This window comes from Hippopotamus amphibius, chromosome 12 (genome assembly GCF_030028045.1).
Source record: "Hippopotamus amphibius kiboko isolate mHipAmp2 chromosome 12, mHipAmp2.hap2, whole genome shotgun sequence".
Taxonomy (NCBI): Eukaryota; Metazoa; Chordata; class Mammalia; order Artiodactyla; family Hippopotamidae; genus Hippopotamus; species Hippopotamus amphibius.
Window position 1 is genome coordinate 17339961 of NC_080197.1, and position 22874 is coordinate 17362834.

The window sequence follows — 22874 nt, forward strand, 5'->3', positions numbered from 1 at the left end:
TTTAAGTCTTGATAAATTATCTATGAATAGAAATGATAGTGAAAGAAACAGAAAGTTTTTAAAAATGTCTATTTAAAATAAGGGAAGAAAGGAGAAAAAACGAACCAAAGAGTAGTCTAGGAAGCACAAAATAAGGTGGTAGACTTAAACCTAAATATATCAGAAATTATATTAAACATGTAAGTTTAAAGACAGGTAAATGATAAATTAGGAGTTTGGAATAAGCAGATACAAACTATTGTATATAAAATAGATTAAAAAACAAGATCCTACTATATAGCACAGGATACTATATTCAATATATTGCAATAAACCATAGTGGACAAGAATATGAAAAAGAATACATATTTACAAAATGTATAATATGAATCACTGTTGTACACCAGAAACTAACACAATATTGTAAATCAACTATACTTCAATTAAAAGGAAAAAAAAAAAGACAGGTCAATGACGACATGTCACCCACAGCTTTCCCCAAGCCCATCCCGTCCGTTGAAAGTGACAGACAACAAGCAGCCTCTTGCTGATGACTCACTGCCCATTGTGACCATCCGTGACTGTCCCGCGACATCACACAGTGTGAGTCAGAGGCGAGGGCAGGCTGGCACGTACCTTCTCCACCTCCCCAAGGGGCCGCTGTGGGCTCTTGCATCTGCTCCGTGTAGTCCTTCCGTCTCATGGGCCATTTGATGCCTATCTGTTCTCTGTGCAGCTGCTCCTAACAGCCTGCTGTCCTTCTTCCAACCCGATGCTCGTAGTCCCAGAGAACAGGGAGCACGAGTGGTTCTGACCTGCGCCGACAGAGTTCCACGGGCCAACGCTGGCACAGAGGAATGCTCCTTCCTTCTGACCAAAGGGCTCTTCCATGAAGGGCATTTCACTCTGACTCTGGGCAGCGGGCTACTCTGCTTCAAGAACGATTTCCCATGGAGCCAGAAGCCTTAGAAATTTGCCCTTACGACCCTCACCACCGAATCCCACTCAGCAGATTTCAGTACCACCTGGCATCATGCAGGAGAAAGAATCCCAAGAAAGCCAAAAAGATGGCCAGCTGCAAATACAACGCCTGCCATGTGGTCCCCATCAAAAAGCTGGAGGAGCACGAGGCAGCCTGTGTCAACAGAAGCACAGTGGAGGATGAAGACAGCTTGAGCCCCCTGAAGGTCAGCCTCCTGAGTTCACAGCAGAATGGAAACACCCCTCCAGTGTCCCCCTGTCTCCCTAACCCCAACGTCTGGAATGCTGATAACACGAATTGCCGCCCCACGTTTGTCCTTAAGACTTTTATTCCCCAAAAGCTTGTTTGTGAAAGCGACACAAAAGAGTCAGAGACAGAGGACCACACCCCATCCCTGACCACCCCCGAGAAGGGCATCGGACCAGGACAGTAAACCGCCAGCAGCAGAAAGGAGATATGGGCCTCTTCAATGCATGAAAGAGATGCAACTCAGCAGAATAAAAGGCGTACGAAGTAAATTATGCAGCGATGCTTTTTTTTTCTTTCTTTTTTGACCTAACAGATAGGTTTAATAACACTCTGCTGGCAAAAATGGGTCAAAATGGGCACTTTCATAACATTGATGAGAGAATGTAAGTTGGTAAATGTCCCTAGAGGGCAATTTGACAATAGCTATAAAAATTCTCAATGTGATGGAAAAGGAATAATTCCACTTCTGGGAATTCACCCTGTTAACATATTCACACCTGTGGACAATGAGGTAAGTACAAGGGTATTCATGGTAGCATTATTTGTAACAGCAAAAGGTCAAAAATGATCTAAATATCCATTAGGAGTATCTGATTAAATAAATTATGGTGTAACCATGTAATAAAATAGTATGCGGCCATGAAAAAGAGTGAGGACACTCTTTCTATAAGACATGGAAAGGCTAAGACATGTTGTTTAAAACTCAGAGACAAGCACACTTTTTCTATAAAGGACCAGAGAGTAAATATTTCAGGCTTTTGAGAGCCATATGGTCTCTGTCACAACTCTTCGCTCTGCCTTGGTAACATGACAGCAGCCACAGGCGATATGTAGACAATGAACGTAAGTTCCAACAACGCTGTTTACAGAAACTGACGATGGGCTGGATTTGGCCTGTGGGCTACAGTAAGCCAAGCCCTGCTTTAACTGATCAAAGCCAAGTCCATGTCACTGTTTTGGTAGACTACAAAGCCTAACATGTTCACCGTCTGATCCCCTACAGAAAATATATGCTGCCCTCTTCCCTAACATCAGCTGCCCCACAGAAGAAAAGTAGATGATTGCAGGACAGGGAAGAGAGAGTTTTTATCTAGAATACCTTTTATATATGAACACACATGAATGCATTATCTGGTCAAAAAATTAAAATACATATTTTTTTAAAACAGCAAAGGACTTAAATCTTTTGAAAGTTTTTCAGGAGGAAATCTTAGCTGTTAAGTTTTTTTTAAGTACTTGTAACTTTACCATCCCTGGCTCCTTCAACTGTTTCTACAAAGTGTTAACATAAAGATTTCTTCTTGGGGAAAAAGAGAAGTTCTGGGTGTTGGCCCTACAAACTCCATGGTTAATAAAATGCTTGGACTAGAGACTTGCCACATAGGAAGTAGGTGAAATAAGAAAGTGGTGTGTAGGGCACATCGCTGCAAACTACAGGCCAACAAGACCAGGAAAAAGAAAAGAGTAATTTGGTTTGGGGTATGAATAAAACAAATTGGCCATGAGTTACTCATTGTTGAAGCTGAGTAAAGGATAAATTTTACTATTGTCTCTACTTTTGTGTAAATGTGTTTATTTTACTCAATTACTATTCTCTATTTTTATATAAATTTGAAATCTTACATAATAAAAAGAGCTTAAAATATATTTTAACATATTTACAATATGTTTTAATATAAATATACATTACATCATACAATATATATTTTTTATAAATTACATATATAATATATTCTAATAAAAATAGTTTTTAAATATATATTTTATATAAATTTGAAATCTTCCATAATAAAATAGTTTTACAATATATTTTAATATATTTTATAATGTATTTAACATATTATAAAAGTATATATTGAGGGAGGGATAAATTAGGAGTTTGGGATTAGCAGAAACAAATTACTATGTATAAAGTACATAAATAACACGGTCCTACTGTATAACATAGGGAACTATATTCAATATCTTGTAATAAACTATAATGGAAAAGAGTCTGAAAAAGTTTTATATATATATATGAAACTGAATCACTTTATTGTATACCAGGAACTAACACAATATTGTAAATCAACTATACTTCAATTTTTAAAAATTTAAAAATATATATTATATATTATGCATAAATGTATATTATATATTATATTTTTAATTAAAAGGTTTAAATACATAAATATATATTTATATGCAACATATATTTAAAATATACATTATGGAAAATTTCAAATTTATATAAAAATAGAGAGATAGTAAGATAAACTAAATGCAATGTGGTATCCTGGGTTGTATTCTGGACCAGGAAAAGATATTAGTGGAAAACCTGGTGAAATACAAATAAAGCCTGTAGTTTAGTTAATGGCATTCTACTGATGTGAATTTCTTAGTTTCTCTAAGTGCACCATAGTCTTTTTAGATGTTAACATTAGGGAAAGCTGGGTGGAAGGTACAGGGGAACTCCTTGTACCATCTATGCAAGTTTTCTGTAAATCTAAAATGATACCAAAATTAAAAATTTAAACACAGAGCAAAGAGTGACACGATGGACACAAGGATAGACTCTCAACGACCTCCTATTGACCTTGGGCAGAGCAGGGATGATAAGCTCATGGGATGGTGTGGAGGATTACGGGATTTAACACATGTAGGATTATTAGGACAGTGTCTGGTACAAAGGAAGCCTTCCGTTAATGCTAACCACTCGTGGTAGTAATGGTGGTGGCATTCAGCAAACAGGAAATGTGATGTGGTAACGGAAAAACTGAGGTGCAAGTAAATTTATAAAATATATAAACAAATTTAATCAACTGAGAAAAATCATCAACATTACATTTAAAATGATAAAACAAAACTTTGAGTAACAAATATGTATATTAAAAATATTTAAATAGCCCCTAAAATAAAAGAAATATTTTTTATATATTACAAACCAGCCAAGAGGAGAAAAGAAACCAGGAGATGACAGAAAACTTCACAAATGCAACAAAGAAAAGAAGAAAAGCAATAGTAAAGAGAAAACACAAAATTAAATGGTAGAAATCAATCCAAATATATCAATATTCATATAAATGTAAAAGGATTTAACTTACCTATTTAAAATTTTTATTTATATTTCTAAATCAAATACATGTCCATTTTAACCAACACTAAGCAATAGAGATGATAGGAAGTACATAACCTGTGTGCCACCACAGCCACCTCCCATGCACGTAACAGACATAACCAATCAATCACAATATTCTTTCCTGAGCTTGGACAATACCTTCAGAATCCTTCTCAATACAAGGCTCCAGGCTGCTGTTACAGAGAAAAGAGAAGTCCCCACTCCTAGGCAGTTTCCCCACTTGGCCCTCTCTTACCCTCATGTCCCAATTCATCATGTTCCAGGAAGAGTAAAGAAATACAGGGACTTAAGAAAAAGTCCTACCTGGAGATCTAGAGGAAAGACCAGGCAAGAGAGGAACGCCTGTTCTAAATTGCTGAGCTGGATCTCAGCCAGCTGTTCCCTCTCTCATTCCTTGCATCTGCAGGGCCTGTCTGCGGGACAGCATCTACAGCAAGCCAGACTCTAGCAGGGACCATCATAAAAACACTTGTTAATGGTGACAGTGACCACAGCAAGCCAGTGCTGGGCTGAGCGCCAGTGACTGAATCACAGAGGAGAGCGGGCTGGGGAAAGGCAGCGCTCGCAGCCCTGGGCAGTGGGCGAACTTTCCAAGTTCATGTTTAAGGATTCCTGGCAAAGGGGAAGCCTGGCAGAAAAGCCATGTGCTCGGGCAGAGGGGGCTCTGGCACAGCCGAGGAAGGAGGAAAGAAAGGGGGGCTACCCTGGGGCCGAGTGCCTTGCAGACTTTAAGTCCCAGCCACAATCCTGAGGGGAAAGCATTGTTTATTTCCAATATACAGGTGTGAAAAGTGAGTCTCAAAGAAGCTAAATAACCTGCCTTGGTTCACAAAGTTAGGAAGTGGCACGTGGCCTAATGAAATTGAACCCATCCACAGCAATTCTACTCCTAAATTTGTAGAAATCAGAAACATGTACATGAGTTTGCCAAGAGATGAGGACAGCTGTTCACAACAGCTCTAGTTATAATGCCAACCTGAAAACGCTCCACCTGTCCTTCAGGAGAAATGGGTACAGTATGGAAATGTCCATGATGGAATATTAAACAGTCATGAGAACATACCAACTATAACTACCCAGTCAACAAGGGTAGGTTCACACAAAGTGAAATTCAGTTTACATGATGTTTTTTTAAAAAGCAAGATAAATCAATGGTGTTTGAATTCAGGATGGTGGTTACCCTTGGCAGAGTAGGGAGAGGTTTCTGGTTTGCTGGTCATGGTCTATTTCTTGATAACCATACTGGTTACCTGAGAGTGTTCACTTTGTGAAAATTCATCCAGCTGTTCACTTGGAATGTGTATTGTCCTGTATGTTGAAATTCCATGGAAAGTCTTGGGAAATTGAACCTATACCTAATGTAGATGCTTTCTCTCTGTTTCTCTCTGATTCCCTGGCTAAGACACAGACAGTTACAAGGAACAGGGCACTGAAGTGTTAGCCTTGACTGGGCTCAAGTCCTGACTTGACCACTTTCTAGTAACTTCTGCTACAAAACAGTCAGCTGAAACATGGACACTAACTTCTCCTTTGCAAGGTTTTTGTGCACAAGAAAGAAATCAGAAAGCATTTTGTAATAATATCACAAGACCCCATGTTTCTGGAGCCCCAAGTGTGTGCCAATGTTCTATGCAACCCCTTCAATGACTCCAGAAGATTACGGACTCTCCCATTTTATAGCCAAGAACTCCAAGGCTCAGAGTAGGAAAGAGCCAGGCTGGGACTCACATCCAGGTCTGTTTGCTGCAAAGGCTGTATCCACGGCTACCAGGAGAGCCCTGCAAAGCTTGCCAGATGTCTTGAGTAACATTCAAGACACAGGTATCGTCACAATGGCTCTGGATTCCGGAATCCTTCTTCCCGCTCATTTCCAACAAAGTTCCGAGTCTCCTAAGTTCCTCCTCCACGTTTTTGAGTTCACAGTACCTTGTTCACTTCCTCAGGGTTCTTTTTTCTTTTTTAATGTTTGTTTATTTATTTATTTGGTTGCGCTGGGTGTTAGTTGTGGCTTGTGGGTTCTTTAGTTGCAGCTTGCTGGCTCCTTAGTTGGGCACAGGGGCTTCTCAGTTGTGGCAATGCAAGCTCTTACTTTTAGCATGTGAACTCTTAGTTGTGGCATGTGAACTCTTAGTTGCGACATGCATATGGGATCTAGTTCCCTGAGCAGGGATCGAACCCGGGCCCCCTGCATTGGTAGCATGGAGTCTTATCACTGCACCACCAGGGAAGACCCCACCTCAGTGTTCTTTAGCTTACACAAGTCTACCTTCCTATTGGCAAGTTATTGCCACATTAATGTTGTGTAACAAACCACTCCAACATTCAGTGGCTTCAAACAGCATTCTTAAAATGTGTCATTTGGGGGTTGGCTAATCTAGGTCCACAAAAAAAAAGCAGACAAAAAAAAATGGGCCACTGCTGCCAATACCTGCAGAGCTCATAATTTTTTCCTATGTGTAAGAAACACAGACTTGACCATATGCTTGACCAAAAAAAAGCAAATTTCAACAGATTTCAAAGATTTGAAGCCACACAGACTATGCTCTCTGACCACAGAAGAATTAAGCTAGGAATCAGCACTAAAAAATGAAGTCTTCTCTACCCCTCTAGTCCTAAGCTGCCCTAGGCTTCTCTCTCTGCCATATCACACCATGGCAGGATGAGATATCAATTAGCACCTACTGCGTAGCAGGCCTGCTGCTCAGAAAGAAGGACATCCCCCAACCACGCCTTTCTGAAGGGCATTTGAGACTCAGGCTCTGCACGTGTCCTTGTCAGACTGTCCCGTTCATTACATACTATGACCTAAATAACTATAGGTCAGCCCTAGTTAATATACAAGTAAAACACCTTCATCCTGACCAGCTTGAGACCACTGGTCTGTATCAGTGAAAAGCTCGATTTTCAACCTATATCGAAACTCAGCTTTAATTGCTTTCAAACACATCCAGCCAAAGGTGGAAACATAAAATCTATCTTAGAGGGGGTTAAATCACTGCCATTACTGCATCAGAGCCTCGGTGACCTCTGGCAATACCTGGAACGCAGAAATGACTCACATGGGGGTCTGCTGAGAAAGTTGCTCATTCAGGCAATCACACTCCCAAGTTAATCCTGGCCTATCAGCTACCCGATCTGAGAGCCTGATTTCCCCACCAACCAGCTTTCCTATTGCTTTCAATATTACAAGGAGGACATTTTTTCCTCTGGATAAGAAAGCATTTTCTTTACAATTGCTGTCTCACAACGGAGCTGGCTGCTGAGTAACAGAGTCACCTCTCCCCATCACTGGAGGAGTTCACCCAAAGGCCAGGCAACTGCTTGATGTGGATGCTGAAGAAGGGATCTGAAAATGAGAAAAATGCTTCAAGGATCTACCAAGAAAGGTCTATGGCCCACTGTACCTGCTGCAAACACACCACTGACCACCAGGTGGCGATAGAGTTGCACCATCATTGCAAAGGCTTAAACAGCCCAGAAGTTTTTCTGAAAGCACCCAAACTCTAATTGAAACAAAACGTAAACAACTCGAAAAGGAAAAAATAAGAATACCATACGATCCATCAATCCCACTTCTGGGTGTTTAGATTGGCAGCTTGGCTTCTTGCTGGTTAATTCCCTCTTGCTTGTCACTCTGGGCTGGAAAATACCAGGCTCTGGATCAGCCGGGATGGGCACGTTCCCCAGTCTGCAGACCCCACTGAAGCACTGTGGCCCCAAATCTCATGGTCAAATCACAAGAGGGGCGCTCAGCACCCTGGCAGTGCGACCCAATACCCTCTTCCCAAGTGAGCTCTTCCCTCCCTGTCCACCTTCTCTCAAACCTCCCCCCTACCTCTTAGCCTACAGCCCAGCCCCCATGCTATTAGTCCCGTGCTGTTTTTCTTCAAAGCCCCTATTGCCTCTGGCTTGTTATGTACATAGATTTGTTTGCCATCTCTAGGATCTAAGCTCCAGGAGGGTAAGGCTGTTGGGGGATGGAGTGGGGTGGGGGTATTTTTCTTTTTTCTTTTTCTTTTGTATCCTGAGCTCCAGAACCATGCCTCACCCGAAGTGCGGGGCAGTGGGGGGAGGGGGGTGCATGCACAGGTTGGAGGGACCCTGGATGCGTGTTTATTTCATGCACAAAGTAGAGAACAGCTCCAGGGCAAGCTAACAGGTCTGCAGTTACTGTGGCCACCTCCCTTGGGGAACAGGGAAGAATCTCAGGATAAGCCCCAAGTGGGTGGGGAGCACTTCAGGGAGGGTGTCACTGGGCAGAAGCCCCTGGCAGGTTGCAGGCCAGTTCACTGTGAATCACCCCCAAGAGTTTATGATGACCCAGGGTGGGGGGAAAGTGGTCCCAAGGCACCTGTGTCTGGGTCTGACATGGGTGTTCCACAGTCAAAGTCTGACCCCTAGAGATAAAGGCACCCCAGCCTCCACCCCCACTGCAGGGCAGGTCAACCATCAATGATGCCAGCCCTGCGGGGAGCAGTCAGTGATAGCACCTGGGTCCCGTAGGTCACCAGGGGAAGGAGTTTGGAGGTGGGCAGAGGGGAGTCCAGGCCAAGAAATCAGCAAAGGCTCAGGGGCATGAAGCAGGTATGGCCCAGCCACAGAACTGGCTGGAGTGTCCAGCTCGGCCATGTGGGTGGCGGAGGCAGGTGGGAAGAGTGGAGGCCCATCTCGGGTCTCAAACAGGGACCAGGATGCAGCCAGACTCAAACCAGGCCTGACTCCGTGTGCCCAGATGGGGGCCGCCTGGGGAGGGCTCTGCCAATACTGAGTGACAGAACCCTGTGTGCAACCTCGACAGGACAGGGGTGTGTCGGAGTCAGGCAGACTTGAACCCTGGTGTCCTAACTCCCAGTGTTACAGCAGGCAGGTAGCTAGGTAAGAGCAGAGAAACGGGGGCAGGGGCCAGGTGGCAGGAAATCACGCATCTTGTAAACAGTGGGGGTCCACAGGCAGACAGAGGAAAGCAGGAACCTCCATACTGACAGGAAACCACCCATTTTGGGTGATAAGTGTCCGGGTAGCAAACAAAGAAAGGTGGGGAAAGGTGGGAATCTCCTTTGTCTGAATGTAACCCATTGCTCATCACGCTATCGTTACAATAAAATTAGTCTTATAGGTAAGAAGTTCCCATCATGCACCGACACCATGACACTTCTGATTTAAGCTAAGGACAAAAGTCCCTCCTGCCCTCAGGAAGATGGAGTTGGGATGAAAATCAGGGACTACGACACCCAAACTCCTCCCTTCCCCAGTGAACATTCCGCCCCTTCACTTGTATGCCCCTCATATCCAGCTTGCCCAAAAAGCCCAGGGCAGCAGCTCCTCACCTTTGCTTAAATAAAGGCTCACTTTAATTTCTTAACCTCCCTGCTTCATCTCCAAATTCTTTCGTGATGAAGAACGAAACTTACATTCACCAGGAACACCAGTCCTCCCCTCTTTAGAGACTGGGGACCCCAGGCAAGAGGACCTGCCCCCCAGTCTCCCTTGGAAACAAGAAGCACTGAAGCAGGGTGGATACCGGCCTGCCCAGATGCTGTCCTGCAGGGAACGGAGACTGAGAGCACAGCCCCCAGGGACGGCCACATGCCCTGTCCGATGGACCCCACTGCTTAAAACATCACTCCCCGACTGAGACCTTCTCAGAGCTGGCACCTGCCCCTTTTCAATCCCCAGGGATTCTTCTCAGCCCCCCACCAAGTGCCACAGTCTGTGCACTGGGCCATGACCAGGGTGGGCCAGAGCCCAGATTGGAACTGCCGCCATGGCCTTGGAATGTTAGGGCCACTGTGGCCAGAAGGTCCTGCCCAGATGCCAGTCACTCCTTGTTTACCTGCATGATCCAGGGGCAGGGGTCATCACAGGCCACTTCAGCCACCCACTGCCCCACCTTCCCCCTACCCCACCCAATAGCCAAGAGTCCTCAAAGCTCTGAGAAACGCCCACTGGGTGCAGAGAACACTGCCTCCAGCACATTGGGTCCCGGGGCAACAGAGTCCAGAGCCCGAGGTCTGGGCTGTGCAGACACGGCTGCACTCTGAGGATGAGGGTGCAGGTTGGCCCCCACATCCCTCAGGGCCCTAAGGACAGTCACCAGGGAAACATGAGCAAGATCCAGGAGGAAGATGGGGTCCAGAGAACAGGAGAAAGACAACTTTTATTTTTTCAAGAAAATGTACCAAAAGGTTGAAGGAAGGAGCACGCTGGCCACGTCCCCTGTCCTAAGCAGGGGTCTGAGATGGGGCCAGGCCTGCGAGGGCTTGGGAGACGCTAATGGGGCTCCCTGTGACACTGAGGGGAGGGCCGGGCCAGCTCAGAGGTGGGACTTTTTTCTGTTAGCACCAGGAACCGCCTGCAGCTGCAGCTGGACTCGGAGACAGGACAGTGGGTGGCCCTGCTCTGTCTCCACCTGAGCAGTCTGGGGAGGGGCCGGCGGCAGAAGGCTCCCTGCAGGCGGTCATCTGAGTGTGATTCTCAAATGCACAGCCTAGACTCGGACCCCCAGCCCCCTGTAAACATGAGAAACGGGCTCGTGACTGCCAGGCCCTAAGACAAGATGAGGGTCCGAGACGTGTGGCTGGGCTTCAGGCGGCCCAGGAGCTGCCGGGCTTTCTCCTGCATGAAGAGCTGGTCCCTGGTCCCCCCGCAGGCCACAGTCTTCCAGGCGCTAGTCATCTGGGAGGAGGCAAGAGGGTCACCATCCAGGCAGGGGCAGCGCGCTCCCAGGGAAGCCTGGCGTCTCTGGTCAGGGAGGGGTGGAGATGTTCCTATGACCCTCCCTCCCTCTAGGAGCCACAAGTCTTTCTGTGCTCACTACACCTTCCTGGTGGACCTGGGGGAGTCACTCCCGTCTCTGGGAGTCCTCAGATATACAGCAAGGAGGCTGGACCAGGACACAAGCTCCCCCACCCTCCCCACCCCCGCCATGTGGCACCAGCCTCCGCGTGAGGGAAAGCTGCAGCCACGCAGGCTGGTGAGAAGCAGAGAGGGGTTGACACCTGCTAATGGTGCGAGGAGCAGGCAGAGCACCCCTTGCCTTCAAGGACACGTCACAGAGGCGATGTCTTAATTACAAGTGGGGCCAGGACACGAAGGAGGGGCTTGGGGGTGGGGGGGCCGTGTCTAGTGCACAGGTTCCCTGAGGCAGTGCCATCGGGACAGAGATGGGAAGCCTAAGTTAATCAGTCAGCAGAGCCACAGAAAAGCATCAGGCAGGGGCAAAGCCTGTGCAAAGGCCCTGAGGTGTGAGGGCACAGAGGAAGGCCCCGGGGGGGTGCACTCACAGGGGCAGGAGTCGGGAAGTGGCCTCGGGGCTTCTGGGCTGCCGGCTTCTCGGGCCTGGCCTGCAGGAAGCCCTCGTTGAGCAGGCTGCTGTCCTCTCTGCTGCCCGACGGGGGGAGGCCGGAGGAGCCTGGTGGGATGTTGGTCGGCTGAAACCAAATCCAAACCAAAGACTCAACGTTTTGCCACAAGCTCTTCGTGGGAGGGAGAAAACCAAACAGCAGGCACATCCTAGTACCACCACCTCCGTCGCAATCTTGGGCAGGACATTACTTCTCTAAGCCTCAGTTTCCTCTTGCAGATGGGAATTCATTTAAAGATTAAGTAGGAAAATAGCTGTAAAGTGCCTTTTTCAGAGCCTGGCACCTAGTAAACACCCCAATAATGCTGGTTCCTTTTACATGAAGGTGATTCCTTCCCGTCCCAGGGAGAGACAAAGATGCTCCAGCTTCTCCTGGGACCAGAAACACCCACGAATACACAGAGCTGCCTGTGTCGACCAGCAAGAATGGGGAGCTGCACAAAGCACCCAGGCCTCCCGGACAGGACTTCACCCTCCTGACAGCCTGCTGGGCTCAGTGCCCTTATTACAGGCAAGAACCTGAGGCTCCGGGACCTAAGAGATGCCAGAGACCAGGTGCTGGTGTCAGGACCCACCCCAGGCCCCCCACTCCACCTCCTCTGCGCTTAACCCCCTGCCCTTTTTTCTTTCTGCTATTTATTTGATTTGCCCGAGGTAATGCCAGCTGCAGGTCTGGCTGGAGAGCACTAAGTCCCCAGCCTGGCGGGGATGCCTGCCCAGAGGGAGGTTTGTCTGCAAGGACTGTGAGAGCCGCAGGCATACCTGCAGGATCTGGTCAGGCAATCCTTTTGTCTCGTGAGCCCCTCCACAGCCCTCACTGTCTGCTACCTGCCACCAGCGAAAGACGGGCTCATCCCATTGTCTGCTACAAGGGATCAACAGCATGGCATGGTTTCTGGGGCCCAGGCTCTGTGTAGGCAGCAGCCCCCTTGCTGGAGCTTGGCCTGGGAACGGGGCAGCACCCATCACCTGGCTATGCCCTAAGGCACGTCAAGGACCCTCTCCTGGGTCACCCGCAGGAGTAGAATGCAAGGGAATTTGCTGGGGACTCAGAAACCACGGCTGTCAACCGTGTTCTGGAAATGCAGCTCTTGCCAACTAAACCTTTCTGTGAAAGACATGAGCAAAGCTGCCTGGATTGAAGCCAGGGGACGGTGCCCAGCTGCCCCCTCCCTACTGAGCCCGACACGCGGAAGCCCAGCCGGAGAATCACCAGACTCCACCTTCAGGGTCCTCTCCAGGCCAAAGGGCTCCAGAGGTGGAAGGCGCCCAGGGAAGCTCCATCCCCCCAGCCTCCTGCCGCTCGGGTGGGGAGTAAGGGGTGGCCTCACAGGACAGCTTCTCTCCCAGACCCCTTACCAAGGGCAGAGCCTTGGGCAGCGTGGACATCACCAGCTTCACGTCCTCGTCCACGATGTCAAGAGCCAAGGACTTGCGGACTTTCTTGATGGGGCTTCGCCGCAGCTGGGGGAGGAGCAGGAGGTGGTCAGGGCGGGTGCTTGAATTCCCCGGGGCCACCGCCCGCACCTGATGACCCCTGTCCCAGCTGCCCTGGTCAGAGAACCAGGTCCTGGTGCAGGGAAGCCTTTGAGCAGGCCTGGCTGGCGAGGATCTTCTGGGAGAGGTATGGGGACCAGGACACTTTGGCCCCATCACAGACCCACAGAGCAGACTGTCCTGCCAGATGCTCAACAGGTATCGGGTCACCAACGCCACCCTCCACCCAACCACACCCCCAAAGGAACCAAACGCAGCCCCCAAGTCTCCACCACACGAAGCACTCCCCTAAACAGCCAAGTTACAGCTAAAACACCCACTTGCTGGTGAGTGACATGGAGATGTAAGACCCCATGGGACACAGGCTGTTACAGGAGTGGCCACCCCTGTGCCTCCTATAAGCAGGTCAGGGGGCAGCTCCAATACCAGGGAGGGGCTCTGAGATTAACATCTACCCCCCAACCCAGCACTGTCCTGCAACCCAGAACCACCTTCAGACACAGACAGGCCAGGGAGGGCCCCACCCACGCTCTGCCTGCACACCCAGGGGCCCAGCCCAGGCGTCCCCCCCAGCCTGGCTGCCCACCTTCCCCACTCACCCGCCACCCTGGCACCCTCTCCTCTTCCCCCTCCCCAGGAGAGTATCTGGGAAGAAAGGGGCCCAAAGACAGGGGACACGGAGTGGCCTGCTGTCAGGAAACCACACAGGCCAGGCAGTGGGAGAGGCGTGTCCCGTACCACCGGGCCCCGACCTCTGCACTCAGCTGTCCCAGAGCAGCGTCCCCGCCCGCTCCCCACCTCACCTGAACCCAGCGGCCCCCACCTGCGCGTGCAGCCCGCACACCCGGCCAGCTCCATCTGAAGGGTTTCCCTTGAAACCCTCTTCACGCCCTTTCTACCCCCTCAGCGCCATGTGTATCGAGTTACCGGGGTGTCTGTCTGCCGTTTCCGCCCACTGAACCCCAGGAGGGAGCGACCACTCAGGGCCTTTCCCACTGCTCTACCTGCCCCCCCCAGCCCAGAGCCCACCTCAGAAGGGTCCAAACAATGCCAAATGACTAAGGCACCCGTTCAAAGGGCAAGAGAGAAGGGTCCCAGGCACCGAGGCCTCACGCCGGTTGCTTTCATGGACAACGACTCTGCTAGAACAAACAGCCGAGGCCACGGCTCCACGTCCCCCGGTGCCTCATGCTGACCAGCTGTCCCCAGACCCACTGCCCGCCCCGCCAGCCACTCACCCCCGCCTTCCTCTTCTGCTTCTCGGGCCTCACTTCATCCTCGGTGATGAGCTCAATGCCGGCCTCGGAGCGCAGCACCTCCTTCAAGTCCTCCTCCAGGTGCGGGGTCTGGGGCTACGGGTAGAGGGGGGCATACCCATACTCACGGGGGCGGCGGGGCAGACCCAGCCACACCTCGGCTGCCCCGGGCAACACAGGGAGGAGGCCCGGGGCCGGGACGCCACCCTCACGCACAGTGTGCATGGCCATTCACCGTCCTGCCTGGGACACTGGCCTCAGTCCACTGAGGGCCTCGCAGGCCAGGAGCGTTCCCACTCCACCACAGCCACCCTCACACAACCCGGGGAAAGAGCTGTCATCTTCCGCAGGGCAAGAGCGCGAGAGCCCACCCCAAGGCCACACAGCGGTGAGGTTAGAACCTGGACACACTCAGAGCCCAGACTCCTTCACCCCTTGGTCCCCCACTAAAGGGGATGTCGATTTCCCTTTCTCGGGCCTGGGGGCTCAGGGGGCAGAGGCCAGGGGAGGGAGAGAGCTACCGAGCAGCAGTCAGAGAGCACCGTGACACCTGAGAGGCCACTCTAAAAGCCCCCACGTACTTGAAGTGTCGCTGCCAAGGTCCGATTCGCCCTCTCAGACATGCCTGAGAGCACACAGACATCTCAGTACCGGGAGCCGAACCCCACTCGGACAGGAAAGGGCAGTGTGGACTGGGGCCTGGCCTGGGGCCTGTGCAACTCGGCCAGCTCCATCCCAGGACGAGGAGACCACAGCCCCACCACCTGGGCCTCACCACCTGGACCCCACGTGGTGAGCGGGGAGGGGAGCTCGCTGCAGGCTCTGTCCGCAGGCAAACGCTTCTCCACGACCTGCCTTTCCCCCACCTTCAGCTGGTTTCTAAGACACAGCCTGTTTCAGAAAACCCAGGGTTTTCTGAAAAAAGTTCTCTTTTGCCCTTGGAGAAAGCAGGACCGTCTCATGAAGTGGGAGGAGTCAGGGGGAGGGGAGAAGGGCCATCCTCACCTGCAGGGGAAGCACCCCAGGAGGTGCCCCCTCCCTGCCCAGCCGTCTCCGGCCCCCCCATGAGTGCCTTCCCGTGTGTTGCCAAGGCATGGCAAGTTGGTCAAAAGGCTTAGAGTTGAGGAGCGATCCGCCACTTTCCCGAACCAGCCCCAGGGGCCGAGCAAGTCCTTCGCCATCCCGACGCCTGCGCGTGTTCTGCCCGGCACGGCCACGCGCTGAGTATTCAGTCACTTCAGCGTTCACATGCTGAACGCCAGCCTCCACCACCCGAAACTCCCAGCTTCACCAGGACACCCCCACGGCTCCAGCACCAGCCAGCACCGCCTGGCCCGTGGCAGCTGCTCAGGAGACATCTGAGGAGCTCGTAACTCCACCTCGGGGCCCTATTTATAAAACTAGCGTACCTGCAACTTCTCAGGGCTGTAGGGAGAATCTAACGAGACCTCAGAGGGACAGGGAGCGTGAACCCTAAAGGGCTGGAGGACCGGCCCAGCCACACCACGTACCAGGGGCTTTAGTGGTCCGTACTTCTCCAGGGCGTTCTTGAACGGGGTCGGCGTGTGGGGAGTGTTGTCCATGGAGTACTTCTGGTCTGGGGTTACAAACCTGCCAGGGACAGAGGAGGAGGCTTCGCAACGGGGCTGGGGGCAGGCACCAGCCGCTCTGCTGCAGGCTGTCCATGACTCCCATGCCCTCCACCTGACCTCTGCCCTCAGCAGCAGGGAGGCAACCCCGGGACATGGTCTCTTCCCATCACACCTGCCCGCCCGCCCACCCACCTCCCCACTTCCAAAGGGAGTTACGGGGGCTGAGAGGAAGGGCCATCCTCAGAAACAGGAAAGAACAGGGAAGAGTCGGAGAGGGTCCAGGAGACCCGAGTGGGTAGGAGAGCGGCAGAGAACGCTGCTGTCACTAGGATTCTCCACGAAACAGGGCCGGCCTGTGGCCCCAGTGCAGAGCCAGCAAGAGGGGCAGGCGAGGAAGGTAGGGAGCCAGAAGCCCACATCCCTCTCCCACCTCTCTCCAGAGAAGTATCAGTCCTTTTGTGGTTCCAGCTGTCTGTGTAAGAGCTTAGATTTAAAGCCCAGGATTTTGGCTGGAATAGAGAATCATTTCTCATGAAACGCATATAAGTATCAAGTCCTTTTTTTGGTTCCAGCATATGTTTAAGAGCTTAGATTTGAAGTCCAAGATTTTGGCTTGAAAGGAGAATCATTTCTCATGAAACCTGTCTATGTTAAATTTTAGATGAGCCATTGAGACACTGATTTCTGCCCAAGGGATTCATACATCTTTTCTGAAATTACATATCATAACAAGAACTAAATTCCTGAACTGATTGCTAAATTAATAGTAAACTCCTGAAATATAAATAGCAATGCTTCTCCCCCAGCAAACGTAACACGCAAAAGACCAGTGAAGCAACTCTCTATACCTGGAATTCAGGAGTCACGATGACACAAGGAAGGAAACTTATTGTGAAAGCACCTCCACAGATGCAGGTAAACAACCCTGTACAGGTTGAAGGTGAAACACTGTGCTTCATACGTGCGGGAGGCAGAAGCACAGCCGTCCCTCCTGACGAAGCACCAAAGAGCCGGAGAGAACCAGGGGCCCTTTTTTCCTTCCCACAGGGCTACTCAAACAAAGGATGCAGAGATTAAATTTTTCGTGGCAATGTGAACTCTCTCCATTTCTGAGATTAGAAAACCATCAAAATAAAAATGGAGAATTCCCTAGCAGTCCAGTGGTTAGAACCACTTGGCGCTTTTACTGCCAAGGCCGCAGGTTCGATTCCTGGTCAGGGAACTAAGACCCCGAAGCCGCAAGGCATGGCCAAACATTTTTTTTAATTAAAATTAAAATAAAAAATAAAAATGAATTAGAACAAAGGTGAAGCACCAGATATACTGATTAAAGTGAAAAGGTGTGGTGACCAGGAGGAGGCTGCCTTCCTGCAACAGAGCCTCAGGTGGTTTTCCAAGGTGTCCCTCCCCCAGAGAACCTTCTTCGCCAGGCCAGCCACCGCTGGGGGAGGGGTAGGCCCAGCGGGGGCAGAGCACTCACGCTGCATGTTTCTGGTGCAGGGGTGTCTTATCCCGGTGCAGTGGCGTGGTGACCACCACCTTCTGGCTGCACACGGGGGTGGAGGTCAGCGAGGGGCTCTCCAGCTCCAGTGTGTCCTGTTTGTTCCAGAAGTTCAGAAACTGCCAGGAGGACAAAGGAAATGTGACAAGGTGATGACCTAAGAGCCCACCGGCAGGCGCCAGAGAGCAAAGGCCGGGGCAGATAGGCAGGGACCCATCGAGCATGTCCATGTAGACTCCGGGGCGTGACATTGCCCAACCCTCGCTGTGCCAGGATGATGGGAGGTCCACCTCCCACCCCCACATGCTGCTGGCGGTGTACTTAAGGCAAAGAAAGCTGACTGTTTGAGAGCATCTCCTTTTCAGAAGAAAAAAAAGTAGCTCTTAAATGACCTGCAACAGACAGGGGTCGGTGATGGTGGAGATGGTGACATTAACATTTAGACACACTGTCTCAGAATGGAGCACTGCACACTGAGAATTTCTCGTAGTTTTCACAAATCCTCTGAAATGTCAAGATTTGGACCCCCCCCCCCCCTTTACAGATAAGAGAGGTTTGGATTCTTGCACTCCTAGAGGCAGGACTCAAACCCAGAGCCGAACCAAGTCTGAAGCACCACCCTCTCCCCCTCTGCCCAGAAGGCGGCCTTAGAAGTGGAAGGCCACCTGCAGCCCTCAGGCCCACTACCCTCTGCGGGGTCCCTGCGCAGGGCAGCGGCACCCTGTCACCCTAAACTGCTGTCTGGGCAGCTTCAGAACCGCTGTCTTCCTTCTCCAGCCAGCAGCCCTCATGGGAGGCCTGATTTGGGCTGAACCGTGTTCTCCCCAAATTCACATAATGACACCTTAACTCCCAGTACCTCAGACTGTGACTGTATTTGGAAATGGGGCCTTTAAAGAGGGGATTCAGGTAAAAAGAGGCCACATGGGTGGTCCCTGATCCAATAAGACTGATGTTCTTAAAAGAACTTTATAAAAGAAGGCAAAAGGTTATAAGAGAAAAGAGGTTAGGACACAGACACTGAGGGAACACCAGGTGAAGACACAGGGAGGAGACAACCATCTATGAACCTGCTGTCCCAGTCCCCTGCGTGCGGTTCTTTGTCATGGCAGCGCTGGCGGACTAACACAGGGCCTCTCGAAGAAACACCACCAGACATCCCAACATGCGGGCCTGGCCTCAGGGCCTCTACAGCACAGAGGGTGGCCTCTGGAAACGTGCCACTTCTGAGCCCCGTTCTCTCACATCCCCACAGGGGGGAGGAGGCCCACGAGACCCAAAGCCTCTGCACACCCTCCTCCGGCTCCTCACCTGCCCCTCCAGCCCACCCTCACCCCACAGGCCCCCGTGCAGTGCATACCTCTCAGCGGCACCCAGGACCCTCCGAGGCCCCAGCCCCCAGCCCTCCGCCCTCCGCCCTCCGCCTGCCCCTCCACCACCCCGCCTGCCCCTCCACCACCCCGCCTGCCCCTCCACCACCCCGCCTGCCCCTCCACCACCCCGCCTGCCCCCTACCCCCATCCATCAGTCCTAGCTCTGGACTTCAGACCACAATCTGCTCTCCCCTGACTCCAAGCCTTTATTGAAGCCAGTCAATCGATCAACAACCCCAGCGGAGACACCACTTCTCTGAGTGTCTCCCCCCACCTATAGGAAAGACAGGGCTCTCCAGGTTCCCCCCCAACACCGTGGGCATCACAAACAGAACCCAGGAAGCAGTACTCAACACAACAAGCTCTCCACAACTCAGTAACGGCTCCCCCTACAGCCCTTTCCAAACCTCCAAGTCCCCCACGCAGCCACCCTCTCCATGGGCAGGGCTGTCATCGGCCCCTTCGCTCCCCAGGCCTGGCAAATCTGCTGTAACACTGGTGCTCAGTAAACTCTTTCTTTTAACACACACCTAAGTCCTCTTTCCTTGTTGGCCCAGTTACCAACCCCTGCCCCCTGCTCACAGAAGCCTGCCTGACACCCTCCCCAAAATGATGCACCTGAAGTACCATAAGCCTTCTCCTTCATTCCATTTATCACGTTTATTTGGGTCATTTTTATTAACTGGTCTTCCTATCAGCAGGGAAGCGTCATGAGGGCAGCGCCAGGCCTGGGTTTGTCCTCCCACGACCCGGGCACTGGGCACAGGGGGGCTGTCACCCACGCCCAGTGAGCAGTTGGGGTGGGGTCCACGCACCTGGGAAGGCGAGAAGGGCAGGGTCTTGACGGGTGTGCTCTTCGGAGTGAGGCTGTTGCAGGAGTCCAGGAAGGACAGGCTGGCACTGTTCTCCGTGACGGGGGACAGGGTGACACGCCTCTTCTTCTGCCGCTTGAGCACAGAGGGTGGCGTGCCGATGCCCGAGCCCCCAACATCCGTGCTGGGGGAGATGGGGATCAGCTCTCCCCGGCTGCTCCGGCTCAGGTCCGAGATTGTGTGGCCATCCAGGCGGTATTCGGTCACGCTGGGCACCGCGGCAGCGGGCTGGCGGGGCGGCAGGGCCTGCTGCTGCTGCTGTGATGCTTGGGGCTGCACTGGGCTGCCAGCGATGCTGCCCTCTGCAGACGGCTCCTCCGGGAGGTCAAACTTACTCAGGTCACACCAAGCATCAGGGTCCTGCCCAGAGATGGGGGTTAGGAATAACAGCAACCACTCTGCTTTTCTACTGGTCAATACACCACGGGGTTCACTCATTAAAGGAAAATACACAAGCTTCAAGTATGATCCCAGAGGGAATTCCCTGGCAGTCCAGTGGTTAAGACTCCACGCTTCCATTGCAGGGGGCACAGGTTCCATCCCTGGTCAAGGAACTAAGATCCCACATGCCACGTGGCACGGCCGGAAAAAAAAAAGTATGATCCCACAGCCCAGGAACAAACACCATGAACATTTTCTTGCCTTTCCTCAAAGATTCTTCTATGTCCACGGATCTGTATCTGGAAACATAACTGAAGTCATATCGTGCATATATATGACTGCTTGCTGTTATTTAAAAAAATGTTCTGTGCATGTTTAAGACATACGAAGAACACAAAGAAAAATACCAAGAAAATGCACATACCCATCAATAAGCCTAAGAAATAAAACCTTATCACTAAAGCTCCAGGTCTACCGGCACATCCTCTGCCTGCATGTGGGAAACCACTGCCTGAATTTGGTATCTACCATCTTTACGCATTTCTTTATCAATAACCACTTACGTATGTCCCTGAATATTTAGTTTTTTCAATGTTTCTAACTTTAGTACAAGTCATTTCTATTTAACTTCTTTTTCCATTTAAAATTTCTGTAAAGCTGGAATGATAGCACTTCATTCTATTACCTATGAGTTTAATGTTTACTATCAATAGATATTAGTTGTTACTACCGTGGAAAAAAGGTTAAATGTTCCATCATTTGAAGATGTTACTTAATTATCCCCTTGCTGTTGGACATCTACATTTTTCCTCCTAATTCTTAAAAATCAAAAATAGATGTTCTTTAGGAACATCTTGGATATAAATCTCCTGCATTTCTTTCTTTTTTTTAAATTAAAAAATTTTGGCCACACTACATGGCTTTTGGGATTTTAGTTCCCCAACCAGGGATCGAACCTGGGCCCCTGGCAGTGAGAGCACGGAGTCCTAACCACTGGACCGCCAGGGAATTCTCTCCTGCATTTCTTAACAGAGAGGTGGAAGTGAAGTCGTGGGCCCAAGGCCATGAGGAGGCTGAAGGGTCTTGATTTGCCAGCCACGTACCGAGAGAGGAGACACCACTGGGATCCACGAGCCTGTCAATCATGGCGCCTCCTTGGGCGCTTCACCTAAACGGTTTCCAACCCCACAGCCACCCTGCTAGAGAAGCATGACTTTCCCCCTCTCATACTGAGGAAGCCAAGTCAGAGAAGCTGTGATCCACCCCAGGTCACTATATTTCTAAGAGAAATTCTGAGGCACACCCAAGTCTTTCTGCCTTTGCCTAGTAAATTACAATCCAGCTCAAGGGTTTCGGGAGACACAAGTTTCCACTTTGGTCCCTGGCGGTCTGGCCCTGAATGGACTGAGACTCTAGTGGTGATTTCTGGTCCCTGGGGCTCGCAGGAGCCTGGCAAGTTCACTCCTAAAAGGTGGAGGTCAGCTCAGGGCAGTGCTGACTCCACACCCATCTCCTAGCGGCCAACCGCAACCTCGGGGAGGCCCCGGAATCGATGGCCTCTAACAGACCAGAGCACCCCCTACAAGGACAGCCCAGAGGGACAGATGGCCATGTTTCTGCAACGACTATCACTCCCCATCAGCCGCTGAAGGTCACTGTGGAGAGAGCTCAAGCTCAGCACTCACCAGCTGTGTGGCGCTAGACAAGCCGCCTAACCTCTGAGCTTGAGCTGAGTCCACCACCCACTTCAAAGGCTGTTAAAGGACGGAGAGCGCACAGAGAGGTAGCAAAGTAACGAGCCTGGCAGGTGGCAGGCACTCACATGTTAGATACTATCATTACTAAAGAAGCACCAGGCCTGGCACACAGCGGATGCTCAAGAGAACAGCCTGCGTATGGATGGAGGCAACACCGTGAAGTGCCAGCAGGGCAGGACAGAGTGGGCCCACTCTCATCTCAACCCTCTGCTCAGAGCCCAAAGGAGGGACGGCCCGCGCTGGCCCCGGAGCTATTTGCTGAACAGACTGACACATACATCGCTACTCTGAAATCCCTTGGAGTGGAGGGGACACCACAGTCCCAGCCACTGGGGGCAAAAGCTAAGACCCAGAGCCAGAGGGTCTGAGCAGACAGCCTCCCCGAGACCAACCCCACCATCCAACCCCTCACTAGGCAGGACAGCGGAGCACAGCATGATGGTTAAGACCTTACTCGCTGTGTGACCTTGGGTACACTACTTGATCTCTCTGAGCCTCAATCTCATCTACAAAACATGGAAAGGACACCCCTCACAGGATACCATACGGACTATACCTTAAACCCACAGCCAGGCATTTAGCAGATGTTCAAATAAGCAGCATCAATATTCTCAAACAACAGGAGGAAGCCCAAGTGGGAAGGTGAGTGTGGGTACCGCCCACTGAACCCCTCTGCCTGTGGTCGCCGGCCTCTTGCCCACCACCTCCTAAAACCCACTTCACCCCACAGGCCTGGCCAATGGAGCTGGGAGGTCACACCAAGAACTACAACCCCCACCAGGGTGTGTTCCCCAAGGGGCACAATCTACAGCCTGCACAGCCCCAGGTGCTGATCTACCTGAGGGATCAGGACCCGCTTACCACTGCAGCCCCAAGCCCTGGCACTTCCTGAGGTCCTCTCCAAAGATGCCTAACCACCCGTGCTGCTGCAAACACCAATGCCCACCCGGGCTG

The 22874-nt window shown here is 51.0% G+C and overlaps 2 protein-coding genes across 3 annotated transcripts in view; one reads left to right on the forward strand and one right to left on the reverse strand.

The window, feature by feature from the left end:
- Positions 1-929: 929 nt before the first annotated feature.
- Positions 930-1394, forward strand: GTSF1L (gametocyte specific factor 1 like). The gene has a single exon (XM_057700885.1). The coding sequence runs from the start codon at positions 930-932 to the stop codon at positions 1392-1394; it is 465 nt and encodes a 154-aa protein (XP_057556868.1).
- Positions 1395-10467: 9073 nt separating this feature from the next.
- MYBL2 (MYB proto-oncogene like 2) overlaps positions 10468-22874 on the reverse strand; it is a 29507-nt gene continuing 17100 nt past the window's right edge. For both annotated transcript variants that reach the window (XM_057703614.1, XM_057703613.1), the window contains 7 exons: positions 19726-20142; positions 17517-17656; positions 15956-16055; positions 14427-14540; positions 13051-13155; positions 11612-11758; positions 10468-11003 (listed from right to left, as the gene is read on the reverse strand). In XM_057703614.1, the coding sequence (XP_057559597.1) occupies positions 10875-11003; positions 11612-11758; positions 13051-13155; positions 14427-14540; positions 15956-16055; positions 17517-17656; positions 19726-20142 (1152 nt within the window). In that variant the 3' untranslated portion in view covers positions 10468-10874. The remainder of the gene's footprint in view (positions 11004-11611; positions 11759-13050; positions 13156-14426; positions 14541-15955; positions 16056-17516; positions 17657-19725; positions 20143-22874) is intronic.